Here is an 18,235-nt window from a genome sequence, read left to right as displayed (position 1 = left end):
CCTGCTTCTCCCTCCCTTGCCTCTCTCCACTCTCTGTCTCTTTCTCTTTTTCACTGATTCTTGGAAGTAACCTGTCTATGTCTTGGACCAATTCTATTGAAGACTTAACAACATACTGTTCTAGGTAGATCTGGATGCTAGCTGCAAATAGCATGCCCCTTTTAAGCAGTCTCTTGGGTTGGATAGATAAAATGCCAAACTTTCAACTTCCAGGGGAAAACCTGAGGTCTTGACTGGGCTTTCTACTTAGGTTGGCTTTGCAGAGTCTTTTGCCTACCAAACTTGGGAAGAATCTCCCAAAGTGTCATGCTTGTGTGTGTGTGTGTGTGTGTGTGTGTGTGTGTGTGTGTGTGTGGTACTGGGGTTCCTGGAAACCCTTCTACCTCCGGGCTAAACTCCCAGACCCATTTTTATATTTTTATTTGGAAACAGGGTCTCTTAAGCCAGCGCGGCTGGCTTCCAACCTGCAGGATCCTCCTGTCTCTGCCTCCCGAGCGCGGGGATTACAAGCATGCGCCACCACGCCAAGCAAGTGTCATGCTTTTAAATAAGATTTTCATGTTACTAATGTTAGCTGCTCTTTTACACAAGAAAATCTGAGTTTTATTGTTTCTCTTGCCATGAAGCAAGGGAGCAGCATGCATTTTGTTCCACTCTTGTGATGCTGATCTTCTGAACATGCTCCTTTAAATTTTAAGAGCTATGCAGTTTTTCTAGGTTTGAAAGTCACTTATTTCTATGAGAGGCATCAACTGCTTCTTACACAAGAGTCTGTTATAAAGCATAGCATGCATGATTATGGCTAAACCAAAACATCAAATAATGCTAGCTGCATCATTCTTTATTGCAGTGGTCAGCGAAAGGACCGTGGACGTATTACAAACTACTCTAATATCTAAGTTGGAATTGCCGCTGAGCACTCTAGGTAAAAATCGTTGAACACTGCAGCTTTGTTATTATCTGAAAATCTTGATGCATGTTTGGTACAAGTCTTTAGACTAATTCATTCAAAGTGATCTCCTCACACAAGAAAAGGAAGAAATGGTTTATAGAACCATGAAATCGCCAGTATGCAAGCCCTTAAATATGATAAAAATCTTCAAAATTAAGGATCTTAAAAAGACCCTCCTTATGACCAATCCATTCGTATTTTATGGTCATATTTTTGTATTATTTTTATTACTTTCATTCAGAATCATCATGTCACTGAACAAATTGATATTTTCTGTATATTCCTAAATGTTTTTACGTTGTCTCTCTTGACATATTTCTGTAGACTCCTTAGAATTATGAGTACAATATAAACATAGAGTTTATATAAAGTCATATAAATTTATGTAAATTCTATTTTTAAAAACTATCAGATGGGTATTTCCTACTTCAGCTGTGTTTGGTACTTGGTTCAAATTTAAATGAAACATCCCCAAGAGCACACATAAACACAGCTGAAGATATCAAGTAACTAATTTATTAAAAGCCCAAATACCTCAAATTTAGAGACTTTATTTTGAAAATTTGAAAATAAATTATATTATTTTGCATTGCAATAAGAAATACTACTAAAAATTCATTGCTTGACATAAAATAATTGTCCTCTTATGTTTGTTGATTTTTGCAAGCTGGAATTTTTTAGTCTTTCCTTATCTGTCACTTATACCTCAGGTCATAACTATACTTGTGTGTTTCATTACAGCTCCCAAAAGGCTTCCAGAATTTCCTGATGTAAAAACACCCTTCCCTTTTGAGAAACCTTGGGGCAGTTTGGGTAATAAATGCATCTTATATCCTATGTTAAGAATGTGGGTATTAGCCGGGCGTGGTGGTGCACGCTTGTAATCCCCGCGCTTGGGAGGCTGGGAGAGACAGGAGGATGGCGCAGATTTGAAGCCAGTCTCGCTGGCCTGAGAGACCCTGTTTCCAGATAAAATTAATTTTAAAAAAAGGTCTGGGAGTGTAGCCTGGAGGTAGAAGGGCTTCCAGGAATCCCAGTACCACACACACAAAAAAAGAATGTGGGTATTAGGCTGAGAATTAGCCCATTAGTAGAGCACTGACCTAGCTTGCCTGAAACCCGGGACTGAGAAGAAAAAAAATAATCCTTGAGTGGTGATTACTTAGTTCCATGGGATGCACAGACAACATTCACTGGCTTTGGCTCTACAAACCTCAGTGAACTAACAATTCAGTTAACTCAAGCAAATACATGGTTGATTTGGTTGAAGAGAAAAATCTCATTTGATTAAATTTTTTCAAATTCAGTAAAAAATATTAGTCTGTTAATTCCATGTAACCCAGTTGATTTATTTTCTGTAAAGAGAATGACACCAAGCTCTGGTCTCTCCCTCATCATGAATCACATGCTCTCTGGATGAGTGTATGTCAGTTTCTTCTTTTGATAGGATCTGTATGAGCTTTTTATTGCAGTATTCTGTTTGCCACTTAACCATACTGGTAACCTATTTCTGTTCTTAAAATAGTCAGCTAATTCTATTTCTTCCCAATGTAGCTTCAAGTGAAAAGCCATGGATAGTGCCTACAGCTAAAATATCTGATGAAGATTCTACATTTGTACAGCCTCAAACTGGTAATTGAGTTCTTTTCCTTAAAAAATGTTTCTATTTTTATAGGTTACTTAACTGCTTATCAGTATCTTACAGGAAATGGAAACCTTCGTAGATGAACCTGTATTATCTACTTAGATCTAAGTAAAATGGTTTTATATTTGTTCTAAAGATAGATGTGTTAATTTCTGGATATATAGTTAGAAGTCTGGCTAGAATAAACTGTGAATTGGCTGATTTTCTAGGTATCTCTTTAGTGATGTGAGAGCAGTAACAAAAATAAGAAATACATAATGAGTCTGATTTAACAATATGAATTTAATATTTCTCTTACAGGTAGATATTTGTTTCTATTTTAGTAAAAATAATTCAACAAGAATTTGAGAGCTTACTATGTGCATGATAGAAATTGTAATGCCTAGAACGTGAATTATGCATAAAGTCTGAGTTGAACCAAGCATGAGGGGTTGGGAAGAGCATGTTGGGAAGTGAAGATTACATAATCACAGAGACAAAAAGAGATCATATAGGAAACCCCAATATAGAAAAGGCTACTTTACTTTTAATCCCAGAAAAGGAATATTTTGGTCTTGCCCTGACAGAGTGTGGAGAATGGTTAATGCAGGAGGAAGCAGGCTCATTATTCAGCTACCTTCCCACTGCCAGGGAAACCTCAGGCTGGTAGGGAACTTACACCTAGCCCTCTCTGGATTAAGGGTTGGGACCTGTCATAGCTACAACAATAATTTACAAACTGATGTTTTTAGGCATGAGCATTACCCGAAGAAATTTGCCAGCCTGTTCTTTTGACATTTAGTTTGTATGTCTGTGCTGCTTAATATGATTCTTGAACCAGTAGTATTGTTATATGGAAATGTGTTGAAAATACTTTGGATTTATTGAATCCAGATCTGCTATCTAATAAGACCCCTGGGTGACTTGTATGATATTTAGGTTTGAAATGTACCTTATCACTGTATTCTGTAATGATTTACATGGTGCAGAAATGAATCAACAGGAATAGCAAATAATAGGGCAGTAGGTCTCAAATCAATATAAGATTAATTTCTCTTAAATAAATTTTAAAAATAAGATTGAGTTGGATACAGTGGCACATGCCTGTAATCCTAGTACTTGGAAGGCTAAGACAAGGAGGATCATAGGTTCCAGGCCAACCTCAGAAACTTAGCAAGACCCTGTTTCAAAATAAAAAAGATCTGGGGATGTAGCTTGGAGGAAGAATACCTGTATGTTCAGTCTCCAGTATGAGAGATAAAAAGAGAGAGAAGATGATTGAGTGGGCAGTTAAGTATCTTCTATTTCTGCTAATGTACAATACATCTATTTGTACTCTAATAGAAGTATTCTGTGCCACCTTCATAATTTTGTTAAATTACAAATGAAAATATAAAAACATACATTATTTGCAATTTTAAGAGTTGATATATTTATGCAGTTCTTTCATTAATGTCAGCCTTTCTTGTTTCTTTTGATTGATTTTTAGTGAATTTGTATTATAATAAGATACTCTCTATGTCTCATTTTATATCAATATGTATGTTTATTTATTTTGTTTCCCAGTTAATCGTATAGCTTTCTTTTGTAATTGTTTTCAGAACCGACAAGAAATGGAGATAGTAATTGAATGATGGTTCACAAAACCTCTAGGCCTCATTTTTAGTTATTTTATCCTTTGAAGAAACCATGTTATTTTAGCTAATATCAATATCATTATTATAGCAAACTGAACAAATTTTACTTTCTCTGTCAGAGTATGATTGACATCTACTATGTCAGTTCCCTTCACCCAAAGACCAGCAGAATCCACATGTAGTTGAATAAATCTACATTTATTTGATCATTGCAGTAATTGAGAACATAAACTAGAAGGAACTGGGGGATCTCTTAGAGGATGTTAGAACAGATTTACTGTAGGATTTTTGTCTTGTGTTAAATGAGTGGCAGGAGGACCCAAAAACGTGTAACTTAGCTCTGGATTTGGGAGTAAGTCTGTGAATGGAAATTTTCATAACTCTTAAGTAGAAGGCATGATGAACAAAATGAAGCCAAAGCTGTGGATGATAAAAAAAAAACAAGCATAAATTACCCATATTGGCTAGAATGTGCTTTGGCTGGTGTCTGTGTTTTCACTTGTGTTGTACATGATTACAAAGTGGTCTTGAGTTTTTCCTTGATCCATCTTAATCACAAAGTGATCTCATCTAATAACAGTGTTCTTTGAAATCATTGACGCTCCACAGGAAATTGCCACAGCGTACCTGTGAGTACCAGGCCAATTTCTAGATTCCATGACTGCTCTTCTTTAAATCAACCATTAAATATGATTTATCATTGTAAAATTTATTCTGCTGTAGCTTTAATTAGGCTGTTGGCTATGTTAACATTCTGTACCAAAACAATTAGCATGAGTGTTCTCAAAAAGATGTCTACCACTTTTTGATATGATTATTTGAAATTCTAACTTTTATGCTGGTTATTGAAATTCTTGGGTCATTTCAATAGTTTCTGGCAACAGTAGAACAAGATGTTTGAAATTTGGAATATCCTAAGAAATTTGAGATAAATGTTCATCAGGTATATTCTTCTCTACTTTCAGGCTAGTCGCCCTCATTTTTCATTAGTGCTACATTTTATGATTTCATTATTTGGAATTGCATTTTGTCTAAACCTTCTATAAAGTATGTCTAAGTAGGGTTGATTGATTTTGATTTCTTTGGCAAAGCTAATTTTCCATAAAGCATGTAAAGGAAATCATAAAAATGTGCTCTATAGTGACATGCCAGAATGTAAAATTATTTATAAATTTTGTATAAAAAGGAAGTTATCCAGGTTTTTGAAATATTTAAGTGCTTGTGGCAGTTGTTCAGGAAAAACTCAGTCTTTCTGATGATGCAATAGAATTGGTCTCATGTTCTACTGAACATTGGCCAGTTTACTACAATCTCAGTATTGTCATAGAAGAAGTTCTAGAAAAGCACTCAGTGCTATCTGTCCCTGCATGAATTGTGCATTTGTGTGCATGTGATCCACATGCTATTGGATTATTTCACTGGGATAATTTTTATTTACATAGCAGTTTTCTTGTAAGAGATTCAAAGGGCTATGTATACAGTATTATACTGATCTTTCTGAAGTCCCTGGAATCTGACAATTATTTTCTTTTTTATTAAGGAGATGCATGTGGGACTTAGGTCTGAATGTGTAGAGAAGCAAAAGCTCCACCCCATTCATTTCTTTTCTAATGTTCTTTCCGATAAACCACTCCTAGTTAAAAGTAGAACAGAGCTTACAGCTCACTTTGAAATTTTGAGAACAGCTTTTACAAGACAGAGAATTAAATGTTCTTACTAGGATAACATGCCTTCTAGATAGATAAGAAACTTCAAGCAATCTGTACAAGTCTGGCTGGTATTTAAAGTTAATTTTTTATTGTAAATTTGATCACCAATAGATCCCACAACTTCAGTTTCTCCATATAAAAAAGAACAAAAAACATAAAAATTTGACCAGGTTTTTAGTTTTAAGATAATGCATAAATCACTTATTATAATGAACACTACACAAGGGGTGCCCAAATATAATTTTTTAATATGATGGACTCTCACATCGACTTCATCCCCTTATCTTATACTGCCCACTCCAAACTTTTGAATTCCTGCATACAATCATTGCAATAATAAATGTAAAAATCATTTGTTTTATTAAATTACTTAAAGAAGAATGAAAAATGAAGAAGACTTTTAATCTCATATACATATGACCTTACCAAATGATCATGGGTCTTCATTTTATTTGCATAAAGTATTTTAAGGAGAATGGAAAGGAGCTGTGCAGTATTATCCACAGTGGTTCTGCAAGGCCGTGGGAATTGGCCAGATGGTACATAATATCACAGAGCCTCTTGGTTCAGTTAGAGAGGCAACTTGAATCACTCTGTAAACTGGGCTCTGCGGTGCTGCATCGGCACAGTAAGTGAAACGATGCCAAGGACAATTTGCTGCATTCCCCATGGGCACCTGAGGTGGGAGAAGCAAGGGAAACGCCATCTCTGTATTTATCATCCCCGAGATGGGGTATGGGCCTAATGTCTAAACACCTTATGTGATAAAGGGTGGTTGAGGATGAAAAGTAGCTTTTTGTTTCTGGCTTAATAATTACCATCAATGTTAGCCAACCATGGTGTAAGAGTCCATCATGTTAAAAAGTAATATTTGGGCACCCCTTGTATAGGGCATAGTGGTGCACGCTTATAATCTTAGTGCTTGAGAAGCTGAGACAGGGGGATTGCAGGGTCACAGCCAGCCTCAGCTACTTAGTGAAGCTAAGGTTCTTCCCCCAAACTGTCCATACAAACTGACTTTTTCTTCAAATTAGAATCTTATTAGTGAACCTACTTCTTCCTCGAGTAAGATTATTTCCTCCCAAACCACAAACAGTCATCTTTTGGAGACTTCCCTCGACCGAGACTCAGATTTCAGGATGGCCAGCTCAGTCTTTCCACTTGAATCCTTTAGCTGGTCATGCCAATCATTTCCAACGCTAAATTCTTTCAGCACTTGTTCAAACTCTAGGAAGTTTCAACATGCACTTGAAATCTGTAAACTATTTCAAGACTCAAAAGCTGAAGTGGTCAGTGTGCACAGAGAGCGGTGGATTGGTCAGGAAGTGTAAGCCACAGGTGATTATCTTAGAGCAGCTGAGAAGACAAAAACTATATTTGGACTTCACTGCCTGCCTGCGAGGTGTTGATTAGCATAGACGTGGCCCACTCAGTTGGATTAAACCCTAAAGAAGAAGAAAGCATGAAAGAGTAGTGGTGTTGATGCTTTGAAAGCAGGAAAATAGAATTCAAGTGTAGCAGATGGTGTACAGACTCACCGTGGCCTCTCAGAGATTTAGAGCCTCCGTCTTTTATTTCCTAAACATTTTTTTTTTGCAGGCGATATTTAAATTTCAAGACCAAGCAGGAAGGTTTTTTTTCCACTAACTGAATAGAGTGTCCTTCACATGTGTAAATAGTACCTAAAATACAGTGTATGGTAGTGTTAGTGTGTTTTTCTCCTCTAGCTACTTACTTTGTTTTTTTTTTTATTGCTTTTTCATGTATGTTTTATTTATTTATTTATTTATTTATTTATTTATTTATTTTTGTGGTACTGGGAATGGAACCTAGGGCCATTCTTCCTCCACGCTACACTCCAACCCTATTTTTTATTCCTTACTTTAAAACAGGATCTCATTGAGTTGCAGAGGGCCTCACTAAGTAGCTGAGGCTGTCTGCGAACCCCGATCCTCTTGTCTCAGCCTCCTGAATGCTGGGATTACAAGTGTGCATCACTACACCTAGCTCATGTATGTTTTAGAATCCTATTTCCAAGGCAGAGTAAGGCCACATAAGACTATGGCAGTTATTTGTGTAGCAGAGGAAGAGATTTATTTGCACATATTTGTATATTGTAAAATAACTGAAGGAACTATTTATTCCCCAAACTAAGCCAGGGAGTCATTTATCTTTTTGAAGAATTTAAACTACCCATCTGTCACACTTGCTGTCAATTTGCTGATTGCAATGGCTGTTTTGCTTATTACTCCTATTGGTTATCCACTATGGACTGGGCTCTGGAAAAAATAAAGCTTGTAGTGCAAAATAAATATGACAGTATTTCTGCCTAAATGAGGTCTTTCATCTAAAAATTTATGTTTGAAAAGGGAAATCCTTCATATAGTTACTGATATTTAGGGAATTTGAATAATAAATTCTGAATTATTTGAAATGTTTTATGTGTATACCATCATGTTTCTAGAGCAATATCAGTATATATTCATGTGGGATTTGCATCAAATTAGTTTTTAAAATAAAAATTCACAACTAATAAAACATAATCAACAAATGTGGTTTTAGGAGTTGTAGCACACATGGCAGCTCAAATATTTTTCAGTTTTTTCTTAAAAAATCTGAAATTAAAGCTTATAGTTGTAGATAATTGTTGTTCTGAAAAAAAAATTAATACTCCTTTTTATAACCTTTGAATTGAACTGAAAAGACAAAATGGGGCTGGGGATATAGCTCAGAAGTACAGCACCCTAGCTTCAAACCCCAGTACCTCAAAAGAAAAAATGAATAAATAGAAAGAGAAAAATAAAATAAATTTCTCTTATAACTTTCAATTCCATATATGGTCTATGAATCAAAATCAAAGATACTGCATAGTTTCAGATAACTGTGGCGGGTTTTTTTCTGCAAAAGATGGGTTATAGAAGATGTTTGCTTATAAACAATAATGTATGATGCCATGTATATGAGGTAAAAAAGAAAAACATTCACCCCAACTCTTCTCTATTTATCAATTTTATGGCTAAAATAGCCATTTAGGAACCAGGCCTAACTATTTCAAAAATTTTACTCTTGTACAGATGTGTATATGTGAGAGTTTTATAAAGAGAGAAAGAGCTGTTGATTTTTAGATAACTTTTCAGAAAATTCCATTTCAACACTGCCTTCTTCTCTGACATCTATAATTTAGTGTCAGAAAATATTTTTTGACTCATGAATAAGATGAGGTGCCATGTGTCTTGAACTGTCCAAACAGCATAAAACTTTGAGTGAGTGGTATGTGTGTGTTTTAGCATTCTTTTTCTTTACTAAATTCTCTGAAATATCAAGTACTAAGTCTGCTAAAAAATGCATTGTCTGAATCTTTAAGATATTTGAATAGTAATAGATTCCTGACAATTAGGAGCTTCTAGACATGAATTATAATCTCTGGAGGATGATGGAAGGGGGGCTTCTATTCCATTAAATGCGTTTGAAAAAGCTCAAGGGAATATAGCAGCCTGGCTTAGAACCTCTGAGATGGAATGGAATTGTAAATATAGAAAATAGGTAAAAGAGAATAAATAAATATCATCTCTTGGAACAAAAATGCAAAGTATAGGAAAACTGGCATAATGTCACTAGATGGAAAGAAGATTTGGAAGTTAGTATAACATAAAAACAGTCATGGAATTTTTCAAGGGCAATAACAAAAAGTCAAGCTATTCATAATTTTTAAGCTAGAATGAGAGGATTAAATACAAATTGGTAAACTTTTCCCAAATGATCAGTAGTAGATAGAGCTGATGTTGCTAGATCCATGACCTGAACCTGGTTTAAAGGAAGCCAACATCAAAAACTGACACCATTTCTGTCTTTTAAAATATTAGTAGTAGCTGGGCATGGTGGTGCACACTTGTAAACCCCGTGCTTGGGAGGCTGAGACAGGAGGATCACACAGTTTTATAGCTAGCCTCAGCTACTTAGTGAGGCTCTTAGCAACTTAGTGAGACCCTGTTAACAAATAAAGTATAAAGTAGGTCTGGGAGTATAGCCTGGAGGTAGAAAATCCCCTGGGTTCTACCCCCAGTGCCACCAAAATAAATAAATAAATAAATAAATAAATAAATAAATAAATAAATAAAATATTAGTCTTTTTTCTGACCCTTTAAAATTGCAACTAGGCTAACTGTGTGTTACATTAAAATTGTATCATGTAACATATATTCTTGGAATTCATCCATTTGTGTGTGTGTGTGTGTGTGTTTGTGTGTGTGGTACAAGAGTTTGAATCCAGAGATATTCTACCTCCAAGAAATATCCCAAACCTGTTTTAAAATTTATTTATTTTGAAACAGGGTCTCACTAGGTTACTGAGAGTCTCATTAAGTTGCTAAGGATGGACTTGAACTTTGTGATTTTCCTCTCTTCAGCCTTCCAAGTAATAGGTTTACAGACATGCATCACCACGACCAGCTTCATATTTTAACTCATGATATTCTGCTTATTTTTGAGCAGTTTGTAAAGTAGTAGATTCACCTTCACAAACTGAAATGTATTTCCTGCCCCATTAATATATTGGACTGCTTAAGCTGTTTTCTACTTTGACTATGTCATACTAGCTAATATTATTGTTCTTATAGCTTCAACCAGCAGTGGTTCCAAATCATTATACTGTCATTGGATTACAAGTAATCTCAAGAAGTAAATAAATCTTGCGAGTTTTTTTTTCATTTTTTTTCCTGTATAGCCAATTTGAATGACAAGGAAAGCAATATCTACCTCCTAACAGTTTCCTGGTTTGCCTTCCTCTCCTTAACCATAGTGACAGTTCTGTGTACATAAAAAAAGAACACTTTCTAAATGTCATTGCTACATGCAGGTTCAACTCATAAGTGAACATGAAAATTAGCCCTGCATAAAAATCATGCAATATTTATGTTTAAATTTATCCCATGTAGTTACTTCAAGGTAGAAAATAACATTGATCTTTATACCACTTATATTGTAGAAAGGCTCATGGCATAAACATAAAGGGAAAGAAAACTTCCTCCGAGCAACACAGCAGGAGGGGTGGTGCCTGAGGACAGTCCTGGCCATAGTCCTGCTCTTGGTCCTGCCCCCAGAGTAGGAAAAGCACTGATGTTGATAATTGTGGTGTGTCTCCACTAGCAGACGTCTTCAGTGCTGTAAATCTCATCATTATGTAGAAGGTGAAGATAACACCCTGTTATCAACAAAGTGAGGATAATGCCAACCTCCCCTATTTCTCAATGGTGTTAATAGGGTTTAAAAAACTGATGTGGGAGAACGTGCTATGTCGTTTGTACAGTGCTGTCAACATGGAAGAAATAATGATGGTAACTTGCACTACGCAGAAGGGCTAAGCTGTAGACTTTGTGAAAATAGCCTCAGTGTGACTGCTGTTTCCTTCTTTAGAAATCTCGCCCTGAGCTGCCGTCTGACTTTATTTATGTGTATGCTTGTTCAAAGCACTTTGATTTAGACTTGGCATCACGTCATTATAAACATATAGCACTGTATTTACATCACCCTGGAGGCCACTGCCAGAGCTCAGTCTATGAAATCCTGTAGCTCAGAGCAAGACAGCCAAGAGCTAACACAGTAGGGACAAGACCGGCAGCAGAATGCCTAAACCTTCTCGTGCCTATGTGAAGTTGTCCTTTAGCCAGCATTAAAAAATGTTATGAAATCTCTCAAAATGAATTAAGATTAACATCTCTTTCGTTTTCTTTTTTAAAGCAACTTATGATGTTTTCTCAAGTCCTAAAACTTCAGCTGAACCTGAACTATCAGAGCCCCACACAGGTATACCTGCTCTTTCAGTTTTATCTTTATCCAAAAAATAAAAGGAACAGTACCTGGTGGGTTGTCTTTTTTTGTCTTTGCAGAGTGAAAAAGTGAGCTCTCTAGAGCTTCGCCAGGAGAGGTAGCCACCTGTATCAGGGAATGAACTCTACCCATGCCGCCCACTGACTAACATTTTTACCTTTATTAATCAACAAACTCTGTCACATGAAGGAGATGGACATAGATTGGGTTGCCACTGGGGGAAAGTAATATAGCACTAGAGTCTTAAAGGGATTTCTGTAAAGCAGAGCTTTTCAAATGGGGGTTATTTGGGATCCCTTCTCTTCACCAGCGACATTTATCAAAGTCTAGTGATACACCTGGCTGTTGCACCTCGGGAAGGTGCCATTGGCATCTAGTGGACAGGGATCAGGGGTGCTGCCACACCCCTGCAGTATAGAGAACACTGTTCCTCAACAAAAAATTATTTTGCCCGGTAAATGAGCACTGAAGTAAGAAATCCTGCTCTGGGACAGTCACAACAATCATTTGTCAGTTAAGTTCAGGTAGGTCTAGTCTCTGGCATTCATGGTCCACCTACTGTGAGTGTAACTTAGTACAACAGTTCCTTTTAGCAAGTGATTATTTTGTACTGACTGTAACTAGAAACTGTGATAGATTCAAAGTAGGACTAGTTTATGTCAATTGTGTGTCTAAGAGTTTTTTTGTATGTGTAGCTTTATCAAAGCATTTCTATCATGATAAATAAAGGTGAATACTTTTAAACAACAGAAAACAAAAAAATAAAATGCTTATAATGGATTCAATCAACTATGAAACAGAAGAGAAGAAACTATAAAACACCAGATGAAAACACATTGAATGTATAAAACATATGTGTGTTTTATAACATAGCCTCATCTTTAACTCCCAGTAAATCACTGGTCTAAAAGTGTTGGTCAGCAATCCCTCAAGTGTTCTTAATATTTTTTCTCACATGAGACATAACATATTACTCATGAATTCGCATTTTATTCCTGGGACCTTCTACTTCTTTTATAAATGTTGACATTTATTCCAACAGCAACAAGTGATCCCATTCTGGATTCTGTCCCACCTAAAACTTCTAGAATTCTTGAGAAGCCAAAGGCAACACTGGGTAATGTTTTTAACAGAAAAGCATTGTGCTTTATTTTCCATAAAAAATCCGTAATCCATGTGAATGCCTTTCTTCTGAATGAGCATTTCATCCCATCAATCTAATCATTTATCTCTTTCCCATTGCTGAATATACATGTATATGAATTTTGAGCACAGTGTTCTTTTATATTCCATCTTGCACGCGCCATCGCTTTCTCATCGAACTGTTCTAGATGGTGTTTTTCCCATACTTCAAGTTGTGAAAAGCCTTGAAAACTGCATGGACATCTTCATCATCCGGACCATCTCATCTCATGTGTCTGTGGCCTGTGTTACCTCACTATCATGCACTGAGTCTGCCTGGAGTCAGCTACTGAACAGTTACCATTCTAGCTTCTTTCCCATTATGAATCCTAATTTCACCCAACAGTTGAAATCATGCACTTTCATCCTTATTAATGTACTTGTAGCATGTGCATTGCACCATTCTAAAAGCATGTTGAAATTCTTAAAAATACCTCATTTTATCGGGTATCATTTGATAGAATGGGGTCTTTGTGCTTTCAGCTCCTGGTGAAACACCATTTGTTCCTCAAAAAGTGGAAACCTTTACCAGTCCTGAAATGCATCCTACAACAGCTGGTAATTAATGACATTTATGTAGTTGTGTCCTTTGAAAGAACAGGTAAAGTGAAATCAACAAAAAAAGAGTTAACCATGTTGGACTTTTAAGAATATTTTCAGATATGAGATTATAATGTACCAATAAAAGCATAAAAAGAATATTTTCAGTACTGAACATTTCCCTTTGCTGTCTACCACAAAATTCTTCAAAGAACTGAGTGACCTAGTAAACTTAAGCCTTTTGATAATCTTTAAAGAATTTCCATACCTTTGATGTCTTTATATTTTGAAGAATAATTTATTCCCTGTGTTTCTTTCAACTTTGTCTACCAGAAATAGGATCATAATATAGATGATCGTTGTTTTAAAATCCATTCGTTTCTTTTGAGCTCATCTAAAAGTGACTTGATCAGAGTCTTTCGCCCAGGGGAGTCAGTGTTAGAGCACCCTTTAGGCTCTACAATCCTGGACATGATGGGGAAATGTGTGTAAAAGAGAAGTCACACACCCCACAATTTATAATGGAAAATTATTTGAATGATAGAATTCATGAATTCCTGGGGAAAATGGGAATGAACTACAAGTCAAGAAGTTCTGAACTTTCCATTTTCTGAATCTGAAGTATCTTATTTGTTCCTCTCCCCTGAAATTTAATGTTGTCCTTTTGACTTCTTAATTGGACTTTGTATTCTGAAATGCCTCAAGGGTGCTCACTTTTCAGTACATTTAATTGAACAATGTGTCTTCAGTTTTCAGGTAGAAAGTTAATTCTTTTGGGCCTACTCAACACTTACTGGTTGTGTACTATGTATAAAGAACAGTACTGAGCATTCTAGGAATACAAAATAATATGAAACTTTGTACACTTGAGAAGTTTAAGTTTACAGGCACAATCTGATTGACCTCTGAAAAATATCATTTATCAAAGCTATATTCAACCTTCTTTTTCAGCTCCCCAGCAAACAACATCTAGCCCTTCTACACCTAAGCGACGTCCTAGACCCAAAACACCAAAAGCTAAACCTGGTAAATAAGCCTCTTTTTAACTTTTCAGGATATTTAATTCCAAATCGATCCTGTTCATCTCCTTACTGTACAAAAGAAGTTATATGATTCTATAGGATAATTTATTTTAAGAATTAGAAATTAGTAATTAAATAACAAAATTAAAATTGAATATGCCTAGCAAGATTTTACTGAAAATTATGTGAAATGTTGCATGTGAATTTTGGAATAAACCTAGAAACAAGTCCTACGGCCATCAAATTAGGAGTGATATATGTAGGAGGACTCCTTTTTTCTTTTGGTATACATTTATATTTAAGTATCCAATAGGTTTATAACTCTTAATTTTTAGTGCCTGCTAAGTTTCTAGCTTTGTATAGGGCAGTGACTGAGATAGAGAGGACATCTTTTCAGCTTTTAAGATGATTATAATCTTGAGAGGCTATGACATAACAATGAAAACACAACATAAAGTGATAAAATTTCACAGCTTATAATATTTGTGTAGAAGCTATAAGAAAGAGAGGTGAAGACACAGGCCCCCAAATATATGTAGGCTTTGGATGGAGGAAAAGGGGATGGGAGCAACTTATATTATAGTGCAGAGTCTAAGTGGGTCAGGTAGCTTAGCAACCTGGAGGTAATATTCTTTATTATCAAACAATATATTTGACATTATTCTCATTATGAAAAACCCAGTGCCCAGCTTTTATAAAATGTCTCACTATCCTATTTTTCATATATTATGAATGTCTCTATTCTAAATGTCTCCTTTGGACAACACTAAATATCTGATAGATGATGCCAACTCCATGGCCCTAGAATTAATAGATCTGCATTCCCTCCACATTCAGGCATCATCTTGGGCCAGCAGTTGAACCACTGCTGCTTTCTTCCTTCTACACAATCACTGTCTTAGAAGCTGGGTCATGTACAGTTTGCTATTATTATTTCAAGTAAGACCCTCAAGTTCAACTATGGATTTCATTTGGAAGATGACTTTTTATTTTGATATTAGTGGGGATTCTCAATGGCTCAGGTTATAGCATTATACTTATCACTGAATATTAATATTTTGGGGGTGGTACTGGGGTTCCTGGAAGCCCTTCTACCTCCGGGCTACACTCCCAGACCTATTTTATATTTTTATTTGGAAACAGGGTCTCTTAAGCCAGCATGGCTGGCTTCGAACCAGCACGATCCTCCTGTCTCTGCCTCCCAAGTGTGGGGATTACAAGCGTGCACCACCATGCCCGGCACTGAATAATAATTTTAATACATGTTTTCTCCAACTGGTGCTTTATGATTTAGATATAGTTAAGAAATATGAAGAGTACAAATAATTAGACTGGGTTTTTGAAATCATGAATTAAATCTCTGTCTGTAAGTGGTTACTGTGACTATTTAGTGGCAATAAATTTATCTGTTATGTTAAATATACTCTTGAATTTTTTCCAAACTAAATAAAAACTTTTTCAGTATATTCCATTAAATGCCATTATGTGAATAAAACAAGAAACATTCTTTTAATGGCCTACTTCCAAAGTCGTCCAAGTTCATTCTACTTAACATAGTTGATTTTTAAGTTTTCTTTTTGTAGTTCTAGACACTAAAATACCTAAGTACTGATTTTTTGACTATTGTTTCTTTATTTTTTCAGTTCCCAGTAAATCCATTTCTTTGAAACCTAAAGTCCCTGTTATCCCATGAATGACACACACACCAACCCTGATAATTACCCCAAACCTCTTTTATATTCCAAAAGCAGAGTTGAAAATTAATTTTTGCAACACAAGAACTTATGATTTGTGTTATCATTTGCTACAGTTTTCCTCAAAAAGTGCAAAAATGCAATGAGATGATCTCATGATAACCAGCTCCTTTGATATTATCACAGCATTGCTCTGAGCTGTGGTAGATCATTAAAATCATGACCATTACAGAAAAACAGAAATATAGCACTGTGAGCGCCTGAGGACCTCCCTTGTTTAGAACTACAGAATAGTTTCCAATACCAAAATTGACTGGAATTCTGATGGCACTGAATAATAAGTAGCCTTTCAAGTGGAAGGAGAAGAAGCGTTTCTGTCTTGTAAGAACTCTGCCTGGTATGGAGGCTTCTCACTTCTCAGACTACAAGACCAGAAAGGGCAGCATTTTTCTAGTGCTCTACATCTTCTTAATCGGGGCTGATTCTGAACACTGTCTACCTCTCAGGAGATTTTAACAGTACTTTGCTGAAAAAAGGAAGGCTCTTTTGTAGAAAGGGATTTTTCTCTCTATTTAACAACAACAACAAAAAAAAACAGAGACCCTTTCCTACATAAGGTTGTAGAATATATTGAATGACCAATTTATCCAGAACTTATAAAGAAGTCTTATGTTTATTTGTAAGATTGGCCATGGAGAACTTGGTGACATTTGTCATCTAAATGTTAAACCCTTAGCTCTGGGAAGAATATTTTTCTCACTATAATTTTGATGGATTTTAAACTTGCATTTCCATTAGTGGCATGTTTACAAAGTAGGATTATTAAAGCAAGAGATTTTCTGCTTAAGGAGGCATGATTTATTTTTGCAGTGAAGTGAATAAGGAAGAGAAATATAATTGTTCAGAAAAAGAATTCTCAAAAGTCCCTTATAAGAGGCCACTGGATCTCCAGGTATATGTGTCAGACTGAAGGAAATTAGGAATTAGGCAAGGGAGGGTAAGCTGACCATGGTTGAGATCTCGGAGTGAGAAAAATAAATGAAAAGTGTAGCTCATAAAATCAAACTCAGTCATTTGAATCAGAGAATTCTGACAATTGTATGACAGAAGTATTTAATGTATATTTACTTAAAATTATATTTATAGGGCTTTGGAATAAGTATAACAATAATTATATTTATGTTGTATTTTGAATAAAGGGTGAATACCAAGCAGATCAAAAAGTATGACTGCATATTCGAGTCACCAAATTTAAATGTGTTTCTCTAATGTAATTATTTTTGTAATTTAAAGTAAAATTTGGAAACATCAAAAATTTTCTCAAAACGTTGGCTATCGCATATGTGTTATATTATTAATTTCAGTAGTTTCTAGGATTTCTGGGAAGAAATTTATTCATTAATGAAAATAAGCATGGGAGAGTGTGTTCTTACCATTCTAAGATATTTGAATAGAGAAACTTCTTAATTTGGCATTTCCTTTTAAAATGGAAAATTTTATTTGGAAGCCAATGTCTTTGTTTCTTTGATTTCTAAATTTTGCAATCACCTAAGGGCATTGACCCATTTTCTTCTCATAGCAAGCTTAACTGTCATGGGGAGAAGGGCTGACTCTGCGAGTGTCCAGAGCAGTTCCCAGTAGGGGAGAGAAGGAAGCATAGCTTAGGACCAGTAAGGTCCTTGGCTTACATAATGTAAAAAAATGTTAGCACAAGCTAGTCTAGAGACATAGACAGAAACCTATTTACGGGAGAAAGAAATACACATTAAGAAGAATGTAGGTCATCTGCAGAGAGAGAGATGCATTTGGGGGTCATGGATTTTCTTCCTTTTTTTTTTTTTTGGTGGTACTGGGGATGGAACCCATGGAGCTTTTCTACCTCCAGGCTATACTCCCATACTTATTTTATACTTTATTTGGAAACAGGGTCTCACTAAGTTGCTGAGAGCCTCACTAAGTAGCTGAGGCTGACTTTGAACCTGTGCCATCCTCCTGTCTCAGCCTCCCAAGCACTGGGATTACAAGTGTGTGCTACCATGCCTGGCCATG

At 35.8% G+C, this 18,235-nt stretch overlaps 1 protein-coding gene across 1 annotated transcript in view; it reads left to right on the top strand.

Annotated features, from left to right (window-relative positions):
- The window catches only part of ABI3BP (ABI family member 3 binding protein), a gene marked incomplete at both ends in the record, with an annotated part of 263,992 nt that overhangs the window by 144,701 nt on the left and 101,056 nt on the right, over nucleotides 1-18,235 (top strand). The window contains 6 exons of the mRNA XM_080696503.1: nucleotides 851-925; nucleotides 2,507-2,584; nucleotides 11,659-11,724; nucleotides 12,791-12,865; nucleotides 13,414-13,488; nucleotides 14,422-14,496. Of these exons, the coding sequence (XP_080552629.1) occupies nucleotides 851-925; nucleotides 2,507-2,584; nucleotides 11,659-11,724; nucleotides 12,791-12,865; nucleotides 13,414-13,488; nucleotides 14,422-14,496 (444 nt within the window). The remainder of the gene's footprint in view (nucleotides 1-850; nucleotides 926-2,506; nucleotides 2,585-11,658; nucleotides 11,725-12,790; nucleotides 12,866-13,413; nucleotides 13,489-14,421; nucleotides 14,497-18,235) is intronic.

The sequence above is a fragment of the Muscardinus avellanarius genome, assembly GCF_963383645.1.
Source record: "Muscardinus avellanarius genome assembly, chromosome: 5".
NCBI classification, from domain to species: Eukaryota; Metazoa; Chordata; class Mammalia; order Rodentia; family Gliridae; genus Muscardinus; species Muscardinus avellanarius.
This window is presented reverse-complemented; position numbering and strand designations above follow the sequence as displayed.